Genomic DNA, 19,235 nt, shown 5'->3' on the forward strand with positions numbered 1-19,235 from the left:
GATTATTATTATCTCGGCCGTGAAACTGTATTTCGCATTTGTTGAAAATACTCAAAAAACAGGATAAGTTGACGAAAAGCTTCTTCCAGGCTCTCGATTAGTAAGGAAAGCTCGTTCCCTTTTTTCACTCAGTTTCCCACAAGGTAAACTGATGCCTGAACCAGGGAACGTCGACCCGAAATCCGTTCTTAGGGCCTTTCCGCACAAGTGGACTGACAAAGCTAGAATTGTCCCGACAAAATCAAAGGACAAATTTTGTCATGAAAAATATTTGTTTCGTCTATTGCATTCGCACTAAAAATTTCAAAGCCGTAAAATTCCATCAGCAACTGATCTGTTCATAAGACCGACCCGCATAGTTTGCCAAAGGATTCCACCTCCAGTTTCCAGGATTCATCCTTAGTCGTTTCAAAATTTTAGAATCTCCGAGTTTTGCAACAGACAATTTTTGCCTATTCAATTACACTCTTGTCGTAGCTTTTACGACAAACGATTGACAAGTTTATCACAGTTTTGTATATCTAGCCAATTTTGTCCAGTTTTTACCCGGGACAAATTTTGTCGGCGATGCGATTGAAGATTTGTCCGCTTCGGCCAAAATTTGTCAAGTAGCGACAAACCATCCGCACTTGTAAAATGTTGGTAACGACAGAAAATTTGTCTAAATAAACAAAATTTTCGCTAGTGCGGAAAGGCCCTGAGACAACTTAATTCGTTGAAATAATCATCATAGGAAGAAACGGGGATTATTTGGAATCATTAATAGGGTTAAGGCCAAAGAACCTAAGCAGAGCTCCTGCTCAAACGAGGAACTACCCCTCTACAAATTTCCTTTCTTCATATCGCCTTAAAATAGGAATAGGAACTGAACTACCCGATCTTAACGGCTAGGACAAACTCCGATCGCGATCCATTCAAAGAAAATCCAAGCAACTAAAAAACAAATCACTATCGTTTACTTGTTACACCTGATAATTTTATTGAAAGTTATATGTCATCTACACTAATTACACTTGGAGTGAAGAACCTCTATTGATTCATACCGATCAGGGTAGCCCCTTCAGATGCAAAAAGCAGTCTGTTATCAATGGGAGCCCTGACAAATTTATATGCGGTGTCTAAATTATTTTTACCTTTACGTATCACAAGAATAGCAATTTAATTTTAATTCCTCAACTCATTTTCATTTCAAACCTAAGCAAATTCTGGATTTAAATTTGATAAATTAACTGACCCCTAGTTGTATTACAAAAACTTAAATGCCTAAAACGCCTTACATACCTATCTCCCCCATGCTTTTTGTAATTATATAACGTACCTGTCATTTGGATTACCTTAGAACCTTACAAGAGGTTCTACTTTAAAATATAAAAATCGATCTTTTGTTTGACATGTTTTTTTTGGAAAACGTCAAAATCAGCTAAGAATGGATCAGTTCAAAAGTTTTGAATCATCTGGAGTATATCAGTCCTGGAGTGTCAAGGTTTACTCAACATAATGCTAGCTTCGACAACAGAAATAATTCCCTTATAATATAAATAACCAAGGACATTATATTTATGAAAAAAGGAGGTAAGTTTCTAAAGACACTGTGGTGCTGCGTCGGTGGGGGATTATAACAGAGTAATTTAGTATTATCAACCGAGTTTATAACGTAAATTGGCCACTGTAAAGAGTTTCAAAGCTGACATTTCAAGCGTTAGCCCTTTCTCAGAGCGAAGGATAGGACAGGACTTTGCTCTGACGAAGGGTTAACGAAACTCTTTACGGTGGCCAATTTACGTTAACCCATTATATTTAGTACAACTTAATGGAATCCTTAAGATTGTTTGATAAGATAGAAAAACACAATAAAAACAAAAAATAGACCCTGGTGAGGAAACAGGGATGCCCTAAGATGAAGAAAATTAAAGCATATGGGTCAAAAAAGACTTCGAAGATTGATGGTAGATTTTTTTCGGTGAAAAAAATGTTTGTTTGTTTCTTTAAGTCTGTGAATCATCCTCGATTCCAGACTCTCTCTTCTTTGCACTTCTAAGGGAAGATTGAGGAGGAGAGACGGGTCTGGGAACTAGCCGGTCGCAGTCGGAATACATTTAAAACGTCACATGTAGTCTATAATCTTTTGTCTTTAAAACCTATAAAATTTTCCGCGAATCCTTGCTTGATATTCAAGGCGCATCATGGAAAAATGTCTTATCCACAACTAGACCATTGATCATTCCTTTCTTGACTTTTTTCTCCAGTTTCGCGACGTCACCGAGAAGTTTGAAAGAGACCATAACCTTGGAGAATCTAGGTGAGTGTGATATCGGCTCACGAACCTCTCTGTTGAGGAGAAAAAAAATAGTGTTTGTTGTAGTCCAGTAGTCTCAGCCCCTAGTAGAGGTTAGGATTATCGAAGACGAGGCCGTTTCCGTGATTTATTTTAGTAAACTTTCAAGGTGAAACAAGAATGTGTATACACCGCTAGCACATGACACCGCTCCCCCAAAAACATTCCCAGCATGCCCGATTAGTACTGGTAACGCAACGCGTGACAGAATTGTGATGGTGATAATGAGAGAACGATTAGAAAAACTTCATTGTCATAGCCTCAAGCATAAAAGCGCTTCACGAATGGTTGTCCTAAAAACCAAACGGTAAGGAATTAAGGGAAGGGGGGTGGGGGCTGCCAGATTAAAAGAAAACGTCACAAGGAGCTAACAAGAGCTTAAAGTCAAAATAAGCAAACTGTGCCTGAAGCGCGGAAAAGTGCGAGTGACCAAGTGGGGATTGGTTCGAGTTTGCATCTGATTGGTTACGATAGATGCCAATTATGGAGCATGATATATCAGATATACCATATATATCATAATTGACCATAAGAAATTGAGAACGTTTTTTAATATAACCCTATGACAAAATGAAAAAAATATCTATGATTATTTTAAATTGCTCCTTTCTTAGAAAAAAAGACACTTACGAGAAGGCAATTTCGGAGACCACTGCGTTACTACCTAAAGCGTTTTCAAACTGTAAGTGGAAAATGTAAATATCAAAGTTTATGATCCATCAAATGATTTTTGCTCGCGCGCGATTGGTCTAAACGCAGCGAGTGACCGAATATCCCCCGACTGAAACTGCATGATATCTGAGATTATCACCCGAGCGATAATCCTCAATTTGTAAACTTAACGTCCACTACGATAATCTACGTACGTATTTTTGCGCCAAATAAGGCCATTGTGATACAAAAGAAGAAAAGTTGAAGAAGGTAGAACACGTAAGTGTCTCACAATTTGTTTGCACAAGAATTGTTTAGTGCCTGTCTTCATATCGAATTTGGGGGTTTTTGAAACTCTGAACTCGGCCTATTGTGACAATTTCGACCCAGGAGCGGTAGGCTGCGTCCCCATTTTGAACACCTGCAGACTTATGTGAACGAGGTTTTGAAATCAGGATGTCCTTATTAGCTTGATTCTTCTCTAATTATTAGCATCAAAACAAATTATTTCTCACCTCTTGTTTCACGTTGTTTGCAAGAATGTTGTAAGCCGCTGAATTCTCATTTGCATAACCACTATGGAAATCTTGATTCAAAACAAACGACACTTTCCTCCCTTGTCCTGCAAAGACAAATGATTGACGAAATCAAAGCGTTACGACATAAAGAAAACTTCTAACGAGTAAGCGTTGAAAAAATGCTATGACTGGAAAAAAAAAAGTATGAAAGACTGTCAAATTCTTGTGAAAACTTACTTCGTGACTGGTATGACGCGGCGTTTCGTGTCGGCCAAAAGACTCCTCAGATCCTTTGCGGAATTAATAATGTATCTAAACGATATTTTGGCCCAAACGAAATATCGCGTCATATCAGACACGAAGTATTTTATGGCAAGTATTCGATAATCCGTCCTTGTATGAATTGTAACTCGTGAACATGCAGTTGAGAGTTCTTCTGTAACAGAGGGCCAAACTGCCTACATCTTGAATTCGCGAACGAGACTTTGAGCACGATGCTCAACGAGTTTGCTTATGGATTCCAAAAAATATCTAGTGAGTCTTTTACTGAGACGTAATATAGATATAAAAGTATTGATCAAACTTAATATTAGGGACCAATAATTCTGCACGTGCGATTAAATTGTCTCTACATTTCCTTGTTATCCACTTTAAAACAACTCCTTGCGATCATCAAATTTTGTACAGTCTCACGACGAGGTGGTAGATGGCTATGTTATATCGTTGTGACTATTATAGGTCTCCACTAAAACTTCTAATCTCTTTTAAGAGTAACTAGGTAAAGGTTTTACCTAAATCCGATAGCATTTGTGAATTGTCGTCTGCGGCTTTCACACGTGGTACTTCATTCCGACTGGACGCTCCTACGGTGTGATGAGTTATTTTGATGGCCTGGAGTTTCCCAAGTTTCATCATCTTCTCCATGAGACTGATTCTCTGGTGGTGTTGAGGCGCTACAAACAGCTGCATACCTTCCACCTTTTCAGCTGCACCAGATCCCGAAGCGGAAGCCTCCCTGTCATGGAAACTTTTAATTTCAGGAGGACTGGGCGTTAAGGAACCGGACCCGGACCCGGACCCGGACCCGGACCCAGAACCGGAACTGGTGTCACTTGTGACCACCAGAGGTATACCACTATCAAAAATGGCGTCCTCGATCTCGTGTAAATCTGTCTCTGGCTGTGCGTCTTTCTTGCCAAACCCCGAAGCATTTTCAGGGAAGGCGATCTTAAGACGGTCAATGCCTTCGGAATCGGAACCTTTGGAACCGGAACCTTTGGAACCGGAACCTTTGGAACCGGAACCTTCGGAACCGGAACCATCGGAACCAGACCCAGATGCTTCGTCATTGTAAGGACCGGCAGTTACATCAAAATGAGGCTGCACCCAAGCCTTCTCGTTAGGCGCAAAATCACCGGAGGCGCTGCCAGAAGCGCCAGCTCTTTCTTCCGCTCGAGAGATCACTGAACGCGAATTAATTCCCCCACCATCTCCTCCCTGCTCACCTTCAGACTCGTAACACCCATAACCGGAAGAGCAACCGGAATCGGATTCTGAATCAGTAGAGGAAGTATCAAAGGGCGCATCATCTTCTCCGGAAGTGAGATCCTCACCGGATCCACTAGCAGTGGGAGCGTCACTCCTTTGAGCCAACTGCTCCCCAGACGTTGGCTCGCTAATCGTGACGCTGCTACCATCATTAGAAGCTCTTTTAGACGAGTCAGGGATAGATGTTTCAGATCTCCGGATCAAATGGAGCTCTCTGTCGCTTCCTCTGTCGTTTGCGCCAGGTTCAATTCTAACAACAGGCCAAAAATTAGCACCAGCAGAATCAATACCGGAACCGGAAATAGACTTCTCCTGATCATCTGGCTCGTCTTGCTGTGCGGTTTCTCCAGAAGATTGATTATCTGTTTCTTTGTTGTTTGATTCTCGAAAACGAGGCTCTCTGTAACTCTCTCCAGACCCTGACAGGCTTTGAGAGGAAGAGCTATCATCAATGTCCTCTGATTTTTTACCAGATTTTGCTACCCTGCTACCTAATCCCTCAAAGTCTGCAACAACTTCCGGTATCACTTTTTGCCCACCACTACCGGAAGCGCTCATTCCTGATGCACCCAAATCAGCTAGAATATCTAAAAAACGAAAAACAGCAGTTAAGAAAAAAAAATGAGGCTGTTGATTGCTCTATTGTTTTCTCGTAAATCTTCTTTTTGTTGTCATATGTCATCAACCTAAAAAATTATTAGTTAGTGTAGATGTAAACTGCTGATTTTCGAGTGCATTTGTAATTATGAATTTAGACAGATGTAAGGCAAAGATTAAATTTGGGGTGTTTCCTTATGGAGGGACTGGGACCAAGAAGCCCCCTTTGGAGCAGTTTTGAGAACAATAAGTAAACTAAAATGTGCATGTTGCACCTGCTTCGGGAATTAAACACGGGTCCTAGCAGTGGATGGGGTGAGCTCCTTCTACAGCTCCATCTTGTTCAGGGCGGGAAAGGCGAGGGAAAAGCTGTGAGGAATTTCCAATTCAGTAAGTGGGAAGTAATCTAGGATTTCAGCGGTTTTGTTTGTCTAGACATTTCGCACTAACTTCTTCACCGCCGATGTAGTTTGTGACTTGGTCACTCGTGTTCTCCAGCGCTGAATCTTTTAACTCCGATTTTTCATTGGCTTTTTCTAATATTCCCTATGTTCTGACTGATTGTTGAGATCACTTTTATTTTGGTTTGACGAAATTCAGTTGAAAAGTGCTTTATTGAAACTTGCGATGTTTGCATTTGCAATCGATTTACCTTCGTGTCTAATGTAATCACAACGGCCAATCAGAGTACAGAAGATGATCACAAGGAGCCAATAGGAACTCAAAGTAGAAACACGTAACCGACCTCAAGAGCGGGAAAACCTCGTGACCAAATCGTTCTTGATATTACTTCTGATTGGTCCATGAGCGAGTTTTCTTGACCAATCAGAGAGCAGAGTGAAGCTAAACCAAAGCAATCCTGTATTTCTTTTGAAACTCAACTGAAAATAGCTCTAAAAGAAATAACATGTTTGCTTTTTCAGTTGCTACAATTAGTCATTAAAATAGATTAAAGCAGTTACCGTCACATCGACCGCAAGAGTACGGACACACTAGAGTCATGTAATCCTTGTAGTCTGTCATTTCACAATATTGATGATTCGCCCATTTTCCACAAAGCTCGTAATGATCGCGGCAGTCTAGTTAGAATTAATGTTGGAACAGCATTAGAACAGTGTTGGACCAGCGTTAGAGCAATATTGGGACAGCATTATAGCTTGAAGTTAGATAAATATGATATCAAAGATCAGATGTTACGTATTCGTAGCTAGCAGGGGTGGGGGGGGGGTGGTGCATGACTAGGAGAAATTCGAACTTAGGTCTCCTCCACTTACCGTTAAAAGGCATCGCATCGATGAAATAAAAACTCGCCACAACTGCACATACAACGAGGACCCTCATGCTCTACAAGAAAAAAAATCTATGAAGTTTTCTGGGCAACAATAGTACTTCTGAACCTTTATTTAGAAACGGGAAAGACAAAAGCTTTTAGTCTTATAATATCGCACCCTAATACACATATCAGATTGGGTTTCTATCAACAAATTGATATAACAGATCCAAATACCATTATTATTTGTGTGAAAGCAGTGAAAACAAATTAGTTTGGTCGATAATTGGTTGTTAACTTCTCCAGTGTCAACTGGAGAATAAGTCATGTGCAGGTTATTTATTGTATTCCATGCTATAGTTATGCCTTTAAAAAGAAAATCAACTCGGAGATCATAAAGTCATACGAATTTCTACTTCCAATTATCTGGGTACCCCTCAGCGCGGGCGTCAAGGTTTGCAAAAAAACGCCATATCGTCTTAAAAATGTTTTTTAAAGACACGTTTTTGCGTTATAAACCTTAACGTGAAAACATGATGTAAGTTTACTAAGAGCCACACCAGAAACTAATAAATAAAGTAGTTGCTTTGAGCGCGAATCGAATAATTATATTCCTAGAGGAAAATCGAACTGCAAATGGCGGGGATCATTTTCAAGACTTGAACAAAAAGTCAATTTTCGTGAGATATCCAGCTAAAACATTCAATAAACGGGATTGAGTTTAGAATGCCGCTTATTCAAAGTTGCGTACTAACGTTCCGTTACTGGCATAATTTAGAATGTTATGGTAGAATTCGGATTACTCCAAACGAAAAACCATGAGAAATAGCTCAGAAACTTAGCTCCTAAACCTACCTTCTCTTTGAGTATGTAGTAGCTTGATCCTTAGGGAAATGAAAGATGTTCTTTTGAATGTCGCACCGGACTTCGGTGGTCTTATTTCGACAAAGACAAGAACCTGCTCTACCAGTCAGAGTCCTTTTGTCTTTGTTGGTTTATTTTCGTCAATAGCGCCTTGAAATGATGAAAGATTAATGTCCCCTGAGCAGGGACCAAAAAATCACCTCAGGAAGAAATGATAAGAGTTACTCGAAAGCTTAATGCTGTCAGCAAAAAGGCAAATTCAGTGAATGGCTATAGAGAAGAGCCACGTAGTGTAGCTAACATTTAAGTTTTTCCTTATCCCAAACCATATAAGCTTATATGAGAGACTTCTGTTTCTAGATCATTCACCCTCTCGTTGCTGAGTCGGTCGTAAGAGTGAAGAGAAACGAGTGTAAAAGTTAGTGCCGCCGCGTGAAGTTTTAGTTCCCAGTTCTCGCACGGCCCTGACTAAATTTTTCTCATGTCCCTTTGCTTTATTTTTCCTTGACTTGTGCGGTGCACTTAGCAAAAAAAATTAAAAAAAGAGGGTTGTTGTTCGTATTCTAGAATTTCGTGTTAACGAACGCTCTTACGCAGAACACAGATATCACCCTACTGCTTGCTTTGTAGTCATTGTGTACTCATAAATGAACAAGATTTCGCAAGACGGGACACACTACTTTTTGACTGATGGCATTACATACTTTCAAAGAAAATTCTTTAACTTTTACGCAGGCTGCGGATTATTTGATCCATAAAACTGCAGGACTTCAGGTGTTTGCGCAAGCGACAGGAGTAGAAAAGACTCAGAAAGCTCTTTGACAACAAATTAAAAGTCTCTTCGGTTCTACCCCCGCAATGCATCCTGGTTGAGCTTGGTCCTTCAAAAGCCACTTTATTGTCAAAACTAAAACAGTCATGAATAATTAATGAACCTTTTGTATTTCATCAGGTATGACTTTAAGTCTTAATGGACTCGATGGGTCATTCACCACCACATCATTTTAAATTCAGCTGGAAATACAATAAATTTCCCTGGCAACGTGCAGTGTGCGTTGCCAGGCATGAGGCAGCAAACCTTTTTGGAACCTCTTGGACGTTCTCCCTTCAACGTTTTCTCCATTGGCTAAAAAAATATCTTTGCGTTCTTCTAAGGCAAATCTTCAGAGAGAAATATTCCGATCTGCGTGAGAAGCGTTTTTTTTTCCTTCTTTACTTTTTTTTACAGGAGGAGCTTACGCCGAGAATTTTGTGGGTCTAAAAGAACTATGATGGCCAAGAAATTTGCAAATTACTGAAAAAGTCAAGGCGCTGTAAGGGGTGTTCCTAGATTCCAGGCTTCCAAAGCAGCTCACGGTCATGAGAAGATACTGACTCACGCACAAGAGTGTTAGGTTGGGAGCAGAAAGTTGATTCTCTTAATTTAACTTCCGGGCAGTTGAACTTCTGGGCAGTTAAACTTCCGGGCAGTTGAATTGAAAAAAATCAACGAAGTCTTCTTTAGTAATTTGACTCATTTTATTCAACTCTTTTTCTTTTACGAATTTTCAACCAATTTCCAACGAATCGAAGTTACCCTTTTCAAAAAAGACCTTCTACACAAGACCTTTTACATCTTATATTAAGGACTCGTGATTTCTATCGCGTGATAGTTGATGAGCTGGCCTGAGTCAGCTATCACGCGATAGAAATCTGAAGTGCATAATCTAATTTTAGAATAAATCTAGCCAACCAAATCTTATTAAGAAGACAGTTATATTTATCAAATCCTATTTTGTTTACAACCACATCCTCCTAGCCAATACACTTTACTTACTATGTATCACGAAATCACGGATAGCGAGTCGCTGAGCCAATCAGGTGATAGAATTTTACTAAATTTTAACAATTTTTGCTAGTCCACCTAACAGGCGCCATTCTCTCTCTTTTTTTTTCTTTTTTCCTTTTTGTTTTGTTTTGTTTTTTTTTGCCAAGGAAATGTAACTGCGAAGACAGCGCTAAATTTATCGTAGATTATCGCCTGAGAGCGCGAGCGAAACAACCAAGGGGGGTAAGGTTAGGGCAGTTGTTACACACTCGCTTCTTCAGAAAAGTAAAGCGGCTTATTTAAAGTCTTATGTCAAATCAAACTTTGAGTGGATTACCAAGCCAATCTTTATAAACTATTTCAAAAGAGCTTAGCTTCTGTTTCTTTATCTGTCTAGCATATTCCGGAGTGAATACCAAACCTTCCGCGCATCTTTCCCATCTAAGAAAGGCTTAATTATGTATCAGCAGCCAAATATTAACAGCTAATGAAGGCGATAAAGATACGGACTTGATATCATTGACGCCAGTGAAGTGGTTTATCTCGGAAGTCCTTCACTTTGTCCGCGCAACCAAACCAAACGCTTGCCTTTGTTAAATTAAATAAAGCGCAAATTGGCAATATCCGGAGAGGTATTATTTCAATAATTCTGCACTGCAAAGTAATAGACATGTGTTGAAAAATTAGAAATATTTTGGATTCTTTACACTTGTCCTCTTTGACCTTGATATTGTCATGATGACATAGCTTAGTCATTAGAGGAAGAAGAATGTTGCATCCGATATTGCCCCTTTCAAACGTCGGAGTAATAACTTTGGGTTTCGTTCTTGCAGCTACAACCTCTGTGACACTGATTTGACATTTGGCAAGCTTTCCAAACTTCGAACCACTCGAAAACCAAATACTGATGCTTCTTGCTCTTAAACGTTGGTTAAATTAATACAAACAATACTGAAAGTTCTCCTTTCGAAAACTTCTCACAAAAACACAAATGCCTTTCAAGTTCCTGCGCTGTCTGAAAATGAGAACAAAATTATAAAAGAAGGCAGTGTTTTTGTGACAGGCTGTCATCTGAATGGTACACACAGCGACAGCGATGTACTGAATGCAAACATTTAGTGACTCCTTCGAAAGATTGCCTCGTTTACTGTAGAGACCATAATTTCAAGGCGGGGGGGGGGGGGGTTCTTCCTCAGGAAACTCATGCAGATTCAGCCTTGTTCGCCTGGATTTTACAGGATCCTACGAAGGAGTACCTTTGTCCTCAGAAGGGTCATTTAGTAGTGGATTCTTCCCTAAACGCCTCACACAGAGTCAGTGTTGTTTCAAGTAACTATTAACAGCATTTATTTTGCGACACATCGGGCTAGTGGCTGTATTCCCCTCTCTCCCTCCCCCCCTCCCGCCGTCCTCAATTATCTGTTAAGTGAAGGAATGTTGACCTTGCACCGTAACAATCGTGTTATCGTCTGAGTGGATCACAATTTCAAACTATTTTCGTGAAGGCATTCACCTTGTCGCGAAGTAGCTTACATCGTGATAAACCATTTATAGATTCAGCGTTATCAGGGCATAAGCTCTTCGCGGTCATGCGAAATGTGAGCTATTTATAAAATCTTAAGTAACTCGCATGCCGAATCATACTCTATCATACCAAACGTCCAAAGAAAAATTGCTAAAATTCGGAGAATTTCATTCCCATTTTTCTGTTTAGCTTCAACTTTTTATTGTTTATTCAAGACATTTAAGGTGAAGTCGGATCAGATGCAGACATCATGGTGCCCAGAGGACCATCCATTTATCACAATTTACATAAAGCTTAAAAGATCGTCAAAACACTCTTCAAAAATCCATGTTTGACACGAATTTTGCGTAAAAAACTAGATCGGAGAGGGTGGGCTGGGGCGGGCTGGGGTGGAGTCTTATTATCCGCCCTAGACCTCCCGCCGCGTGCCAATTTGTAATGTAAGTTGCTAAAGCGAAGCTCATCATCCGTAATGTTTTTATTTAGCGATGCAAATATATATGCGAATTGCTCATAGCTGTGAACCCCTGATAATTTGCCAGCATCTGCTAATAGGCCTGTGACCGCGGGTTATCTGTGTTTATCATAACTAATGAACCATACCGGGCTAGCTTCAGCCGCCGGCTCCAACCAGCAACACAATGTTTTCATTAGCTTTCATTTCAATCTTCATATAACACCGATGCAATGCTATCAAAACACAAAAATACCTGTGTGAAAACAACTGTTTTTCAATCACTTGTTATCTAAGCTTCTCACATTAGTATGGTCTGTTTTCTTTCCATTAAAAATTATCTGAACTCTACGCCTGTTTCTCTAACGGAATCACTATAATGCCACCCACAGCAAAAACTTTTCCGTTTCTGTAACTTGCAACCGTAAAATTATCTTTGTCTACTTCCAGAAGCGCCTGACATGCTACCTCCATCCCAAAGTCTCTTACCGCGCCAACATAAACGACTGACACGATTTTGCAGCGTGTTTTAGTAGCCTCTTTCATGGCTTCGACGCGCCGTTTCACCAGCTGACAGACGTTCTTTCCCAAGCGATCACATTCATCCCGGTTATACTCTGTAACACAGTCAAACTGTAATTTTAGTGTTTCTTGAATTATGTCCTGTATTGCAATATTTTCTTTCTCCACGGGTCCGAGAACTGCTGAGTCTTTTCGCGAAGAACATGGCGAACTATCCAAGCTGTTCTGCGATCCAGGGCGACTGTTAGTGTTAGTGAGAGAAGTCAACCACATGTCACTTGGATCTGGTGGGAGAGTTTGAGGTGAAGTTTGGTTGAACACCGGTTGAGACGAACGCCTTAGCCTTCCCTTTTCTTCCGAATTAGATTTGGAGTTGAAATGAAACGAGAATAAAGACAGTTTTCTTGCTCTTTTGCCTGGCTTGGGTGAGAATCTTGGTTCTTTCTCTGGAAAAGGCGAAGCGTTGTAAATATTTGTAGCATTGTTCGTACGCTGCGTAGCTTCGTGACCGGAGGTGAAATGAAACGGGTTTGAATGCTGCCTCTCTCTTGGAAACCAAGATCCGTTTGCTTCCTCCATGCTTCAGCGTTCTCCTCTGAGATGCTCTATAAAAATTCCCACTGAACGTATCCTTAGACAGCTCTAGGGTCTCTCAACAGACCACGGGAAAATCACGAGGAAAACGCGAGGCGTTAATGTCAATAATGAAGGAAAGGAGTACGTGATCTTAAGTGAAAGACACGCTCTTAATTGTCAAATTTATCGCGGTTTAAATCGTCTCAACTCGCTTCCGGCAGTTAAGTGCTGGTTAACTGATATCTGCCAATCCTTTAATCCTTCAACACAGCCACATTGTTTTGCAAAAAGTAAACAAAATGTTGCAAATTGGAGAAAGAAAGAACAGTTAATTTTAGTTGATGACAAAATATGCTTTCATAGCCGGGTGCTTATCACAGGGGGCCGTGAAAAGGCTTATTTGCACGCTCAATCAGGCTTTTTCCAGCTGTGAATTCTCTCGCATTCACGTAATCAGTGATACTGCTATTACAGTCATTTTTCAAAGGAAGTTTTTTTTTTCCCCGTGTAAACGACGCACAAAATTTATGTGGTAAATCAGACAGAATGCAAACAATTATCAGCTCAAATCTTGGTACGATTACTAAGAACTTTTGTTCCACAAATCGCTTGTCATTTAGAGCTATTTACATATGAAGTGAATTGAGCAAACAAATGGTTAATAGCCTCGAGAAATATTTAATCCAAGTGAAAGATGAAAATGAAATAAGTTGTTAGATACCACAAGGAGTGAGTAATCCTCCATTTAGAAACCTCCTGTTAGTTTGTAATTGATTTAATTGTCTCCCAGCCGAACCTGGGCGTGGGAATATGGGAACTGTTTTCACAGCATGGAATATCAAGGACATTATAGGTTTTTTTGAGTATTTGATAGCACAGCGTGTTGTTCTTAAAGGCGCGGAAGTATTTAATAATATTGAGTCATTATTTAGCTCAGTATAATGCAAATTTTACCGCCCTCTTTAATCAATGCACAGTCTAGCGTTCACGCCTGAGAGCAGACTTTGTTTTTGCGTTTTATTAATAAACATTACTTGGCCATTAACACCAACGCACAGTTGCGTGTTATTATGCCGGTCAGCTTGGGTGTAGAGACTATGAAAACCGCAAGGTCGTTTCGTTGGTTGCGGTCTCTATAATCCAGATTATCGAATGCACAAACGTTCTCTGTTTTACCTTTAGAGTAACTAGCATACTCATCAAAATAACAAGTCTCGATAAAGAGCCGCTGTTTGGGAAACGAGCCAACGGTTCTCGAACATGGGGAACTCGAAATCTGAAAAAAAAAAAAAAACCGATCGATACACTCTCTGACCCATGAATCAATTCGATTCATTTGATTAAGACTGTTGCCAACATAATTAACTTAATTGAAACCAAACTATTCCGGAAATATTGTATTACTAAGAAAAACTTTGCGATCTGCACCAGTAAAACCAAACACACAAAGTCATTTATACCGTGTAAGAATATAGCACACAGGTAAGAGCGCTTTTCGTGCGCGATGATTGGCTAGACAAAGTTGCGCGTAAAGAGTTTGATATAGCCGACTAATTTTTCAGCATACAGACGGAAATAAACTAATGTATTGGTTTCTGTGTGGTGTATACCATTACACCACTAGTTCTTCATCTCTACTTTGATGAATAATTGTTTATCATTCATGATATTATTTCTCACGGAATGTCGCTGAAAATGATATACAGATGTTTGCGGTGTGTTTTGGCAAAATTCTAACTTCGTACTGAAAAATAACTGAATCGGAGATAATTTAGGTCTAATTGGTTTAGCTATGATCCTCTGTGGCTATAGGTTTACAGCGCGAAAAACCGATTCAAGTTTTTCTGTGTCTAATTGAGAGATTTTGTGTCTGTTTCCTTTTTTTTTCTAATCAGACCTGAAGGTACAACTTCTATATATGACCTTATGTGGATAATGTGGATAAAATGCGTACTGGAAAGTCTCGAGAATTGTTTCGCGCTCTTTACGTGCAAATCCGACAAACGAAAAGACACATACCACGCGGGTAGCCGAGTTTTCATAGTGTGTCATGCATAGTCTTCACGGGTTATCTTGTTGGAAACATTTTAGGACAATTTGTGTACGTTTACTTGACAACAAGTGTAGATGATTCTTCCATAGACAAGAAATATGCTTCAGAAACCATGTTATTTTCATCTCTGTCGTTTAGAATTATACTTTAACCTTTGAGACTTCCCGCTGTTGGAAGTAGCCTAACGATTTCAAAATTGTCCGCTTCAAATGCATGTGCATGAAATAAAACTCGGGACGCCGCCATTTTTGTTAACAAAATGACCGTACACGCAAATCACAACGCGCGGAGAAAAAACACCGGCGTTCTGGTTAAATAAAAAAGGTTTTTCTTAGAAAACCTTTTGTTTAGCCCCCCCAGTTCTTCATAAAAATCTACGAGAGATGGAAAGAAGAGGTTTTAGACGCAGGTAATTGATTGGCCGAAGAGATAAGCAAGATTAAAAATGGCGGCGCTTGTTTAAAAATCTTTTAAAAAATTTGAAGACGTTTTTCGCAAAGTCAGGTTACCTTTTAGAATCTCAAAATGGGGCAGATATTTTTATTAAGGAGATAAAAACTATATAATTTCCTTCCCCTAACCTAGAGATCATTTAATCTCTTTCATTAACTCTTTTGCACCCTAACATCAGTAGGCATATTCTCCATACTGATCTCTATAATTTCCTATGGTGCATGCAAGGAGAATTTGATGATCATTTCCTTTATTCTCATGACCCTAGTATGTGATTCAGGGGTGATGCTGCAAAGAGAAATTAGATGTCAATCACTCGTAGGAGTCAAAAGATTGAGAAAAGCTTCTCTCTGACTACTTTAGAATAACATCGACACCCTTTGCGTGAGCTACACGTTAAAATCGTGAGGTCCTATGTGTGCAGAGAACACGTCTATCTCCACAGAAAAAAAACGCTTATCGATGGAAAGACATTTTTGATCTAATTGACGCTTAATTCTCAGACGAGGGGTTATAAGAAGTGGGCGGTATACTGCACAGAGAGATAACCGCTTAAGATTCCGGGAATGAAAAGGGACACGTCGTACCAGCCTGTTACGCAAAGTAGTTTCATCATTAAAAATTTGCTTGTTCTGTATGTCCTCTTTTTCAAATTTTCGGTTCCAGTAAGCTAACGGAGCTTCTATTGCCCTCTTTACTATCTCAGATATTAGCGAGAAAATTTTAAAAATGTCCCAGCATGCTGTGAGGCTACGGAGGATCTTTTGAAATGAAAACCGTCAGGTCAGAGTGATAAACCACTTCTGGCGAAATTAAGTCTGTGATATTATTATTACAAGAAGGCTAAACTTATTAAGGAAAAGCGAAAGAATCAGTTATAACACTTCAATATTTTTAATCCAATTTCAGCCAGACTGATATCTAAAACTAAACAAATAAACATGACACGCCATGGCGGGAAACCGTAGCTCCTACATTTCCGTACCCGAAGAATCTGACATGCAAGTTATTTCATCATCGTATGAATATATTAGTGTGGTGATTAACATTTATATGATATATCAGTATAAAGAGTTTGTTATAACAGACGCAAATCCAAACAAAGAATCACTCCTAAAACTCGCTGCAGCGAAGTTATCTCGATCAGTCTCCCATAAGGCCTGGACAGAGGCGAACATTCCCTCGTCTCTCACGGATCCAATGTACGCTTGGCATACAACCTTGCACTGAACATTTTCCGTCTCCTTCATGGACTCTACAAGCGTTTTTAAAATCCTACAGATGCTTTTACAAACTCGGTCACAAGTCTCTCGCTTGTATTCTTTCATTGATAAAAGATGCGCGCGCAGCACGTGCCTAATGAGGTCGTGGATTTTGACATCTTCCTCTTTGAAGAAGGCTTGTTCAGGGACAGGCTTGGTTTGTGACTCTTTACGCTCTAAATTCGCTGCCTCTTCTACTCTTCTCTTCTCTTCGTTTTCAATGGTAGTTGCCACTTGTTGATTTGGTGGAAGTTGTGGGTCAGTGTTTCGTCTCTTTCGTTCTTTCTCACTCGTTGGTTTATGAAATATCGTCAAAGATAATTTGCGAGTCCTCTTTGTTTCTTTCTCGTTAGTAACATCTTGTTTATTCGAACCAGTAGATTGATTCCCAGCGAAAATTCCATGCAAAGATAGCGGAGAAATTCTTCTAGTGATGCTGAGCTTTCTTCTTCTCTCAGAGGGCGCAGGGGGTCGAATCTCATCATTCTCATCAGCGACCCCATTTCCGCCAAGACTTGCAGCGTTAAACGGAAACAAGTCAGATATTTTCTTAGACTTTTTCATTGCTGTTTTTCGACCATCTTCCTCTTCGGCTTCGCTTAATGAATGATAACTGGTTCCTTCGTTAGTCTTCGACGTCGATCCGGCATTAAACGAAGACGCCCTCGAGGTCGTTCGGCTACCTGTCGGCGCTGAAGTGGTGTTTGCTGAATCACTCTCATCAACAGTCTCTAGAGCGACTACCGAGCTGCACGTTGAAATTTCAGAAATAGTGTCATCGTTATCGTCGGTAAAGACGTTGCCAGATTTCATTTTTTCCATCAATAAATCTCGTAAAGAGCTGTCTAGTTCGGTTGAGTCTACATTCGGTAGATTCCTAAGGTCGGGCTCAAGAAGCGGTCTTGACTCAAATCCTGGGCCAGAATCAAAAGCTAACACCGGAGACACTTGAACGTTGTTATTAGAAGCTTGGAAAGGATTCGTTTCTTTGCTGTGATACGAAGTAATTTTCATCAGTGGTATTTTAACTGTAATTTGGCGATTCATGTTGGTATTCCGCGCTGTAGTTTATCAATGAACAACAGTTTTCAATTAGTGTACTTCTCTTGTATATGTATCAAGTTGCTCCACTGCCAGGACGTGGTTATGTGTGTCCGTGTTTGTCAGCAGCACATGAATCTTGTGGAAGGTTAATGAACTGAATAAAATATAAGCTTATTTATTACGTGCCATCCACGCACCTGGGATCACAGTGTGATATCAAAATAATATTCTGCAATTCATTCGTTGCGCAAAGCCGGAGGAAGAGAACTCTTGAGGTTCAAACCTCAAATCCCACTTCTTGCGGAAGTTAGATCACTTTTCAAAACGGCCCGCCTAACAAGATATCTCAATAACCATGTCCTTAAAGTGTTATCCATCCATGTTGATCTGTTTAGTTGTACTAATACTCTTTCACACTGTTTAAGCAATTACCTCGAGGCAGTAAAAGCCATGAATACCAACTGGCGTACAGAGGAAGAATGAACATATATTGTATCAATGATGGTTTTATTATCTTATCTACCCAAGCTAATACCTGTTATCACATCTTATTTCCCAGATGCTCCAGTCTGTGTTTTATATCTGATCCTCGATGGTCAATTTGAGCGCTTGTACTTCATTGGCAAAAATCCGAAATCAGAGCGCAAATCAAATAACTTATAAAATTTTAGACAAACATTATTTGTTTACAAAACGCCTGGAGCGAATTCAGGAGATGTTTTTCGGTAAAAGAGCGACAGGGGTTGGCGGCATTTTTAACTAGTCTCGACCATCTGGCCCCATATATGGATCTGTCATTGGATCAAGTATTTCGTGACGGTCACATTCTCAAACAGCTATGTTCAATCAGTTTAGACTAACTGCTAAAATGATGCCGAAAGATCTAGAGATTCTTTCTAGAAGCCCACTCAACCCTTAATTTTCAGTAACGAAGCACCTCGCAACACATGGAGATTTTTTTTTTTGTACAAACAAAACATTTATAATGCTTCTAATTTTTTCAAAGATTGCTTGAAAAGATAAATAAACAGTTAGGTGATCGATTGCCCGTTACCCGAAGTATCCGGCAGAGACAACTGTTTTCAGTAATCAAGTTTATGTATCATTTAATCTTCTTTTGTATCAAAATAGAAAGAGTGTTGAATTAAGCAAGTTGCTTAATGACCTCGGACATCTTTGCCTCAGAGCACGCAGGAAAAAGTAGTCAAATTTGGAAATGTCAGAGTTGTTTTCAAAACGGCCGAGTACGTTGTCAATATAGAGTCGTTCTCTCGACAAGCTAATTAGCTAAATACTTAAAACATATGTGAAGATATATTTTTTACTCATTATGGTCTTGCAGAACAAATTAACAGATAAAAGGATGAGTGGTAGACGAAAGGCCGCGAGCTACTGAAATGGCTGACGGTGCGAGATTAATTGTGATCGCGACAAATAGTCTGCGCCCTTGAAAATTGAGTGCGTCATATTAAGTTTTGAGAGCAGGAAAATTGAATGTCGCTGTAAAGCTGTTGATCTACGCACCTCCTGGGCCAACGTCTGTAGTTATCAGTGTAGCGCTGAAAGCTCCTTTAGCGTGAGAGAAAAAGAAACAATTTTTTTCTTCATATCTCTTCCGTCACTGGGAATAAAAAGTACAACAGTGAACTACAATATTTTAAGTCAATCAGTACTTGTGGTACATAATAATACTTGAAAGCTCTTTTTAAAATGACATTTTTTTTGAGAAATCAGGCACAGAGGGGAGGGAGGGGTT

The 19,235-nt window shown here is 39.8% G+C and overlaps 3 protein-coding genes across 6 annotated transcripts; all 3 read right to left on the reverse strand.

The window, feature by feature from the left end:
• Positions 1 to 954: 954 nt before the first annotated feature.
• LOC113669435 (uncharacterized) lies at positions 955 to 7,916 on the reverse strand. 4 transcript variants are annotated; one of them, XM_089197854.1, is made up of 8 exons: positions 7,775 to 7,916; positions 6,924 to 6,993; positions 6,612 to 6,728; positions 4,794 to 5,639; positions 4,296 to 4,763; positions 3,502 to 3,608; positions 2,966 to 3,015; positions 955 to 2,328 (listed from the first exon to the last, which is right to left on the reverse strand). In XM_089197854.1, the coding sequence occupies exons 2-8, from the start codon at positions 6,988 to 6,990 to the stop codon at positions 2,172 to 2,174; spliced, it is 1,812 nt and encodes a 603-aa protein (XP_089053980.1). In that variant the 5' UTR covers positions 6,991 to 6,993; positions 7,775 to 7,916; the 3' UTR covers positions 955 to 2,171. The 4 variants fall into 4 exon arrangements, with proteins under 4 accessions (XP_089053980.1, XP_089053975.1, XP_089053985.1 ...); XM_089197849.1 differs by having other exon boundaries at positions 4,296 to 5,639; XM_089197859.1 differs by lacking the exon at positions 6,612 to 6,728 and having other exon boundaries at positions 4,296 to 5,639.
• A 3,375-nt stretch (positions 7,917 to 11,291) lies between these two features.
• Positions 11,292 to 13,192, reverse strand: LOC113669352 (uncharacterized). Its single transcript, XM_027185366.2, has one exon. It carries the CDS (start codon positions 12,668 to 12,670, stop codon positions 11,918 to 11,920), a length of 753 nt encoding a protein of 250 aa, XP_027041167.2. The 5' UTR covers positions 12,671 to 13,192; the 3' UTR covers positions 11,292 to 11,917.
• Positions 13,193 to 16,044: 2,852 nt separating this feature from the next.
• On the reverse strand, positions 16,045 to 18,105 carry LOC113669354 (uncharacterized). Its single transcript, XM_027185367.2, has one exon. The coding sequence runs from the start codon at positions 17,480 to 17,482 to the stop codon at positions 16,235 to 16,237; it is 1,248 nt and encodes a 415-aa protein (XP_027041168.2). The 5' UTR covers positions 17,483 to 18,105; the 3' UTR covers positions 16,045 to 16,234.
• Positions 18,106 to 19,235: the final 1,130 nt, after the last annotated feature.

The sequence above is a fragment of the Pocillopora damicornis genome, chromosome 1 (assembly GCF_964200805.1).
Source record: "Pocillopora damicornis chromosome 1, jaPocDami1.2, whole genome shotgun sequence".
NCBI classification, from domain to species: Eukaryota; Metazoa; Cnidaria; class Anthozoa; order Scleractinia; family Pocilloporidae; genus Pocillopora; species Pocillopora damicornis.

Bases quoted from the DNA above. Each gene is read 5' to 3' on its own strand.
- LOC113669435 (XM_089197849.1), bottom strand. From the start codon at position 6,990: ATGAGGGTCCTCGTTGTATGTGCAGTTGTGGCGAGTTTTTATTTCATC. The intron at 5,640-6,611 runs GTAACTGCTTTA...TTCGTTTTTTAG, and splicing joins CTCTTGCGGTCGATGTGACG to ATATTCTAGCTGATTTGGGT. The intron at 2,329-2,965 runs GTAAGTGTCTTT...TCTCCTCAACAG, and splicing joins GTCTCCGAAATTGCCTTCTC to AGAGGTTCGTGAGCCGATAT.
- LOC113669352 (XM_027185366.2), bottom strand. From the start codon at position 12,670: ATGGAGGAAGCAAACGGATCTTGGTTTCCAAGAGAGAGGCAGCATTCA.
- LOC113669354 (XM_027185367.2), bottom strand. From the start codon at position 17,482: ATGAATCGCCAAATTACAGTTAAAATACCACTGATGAAAATTACTTCG.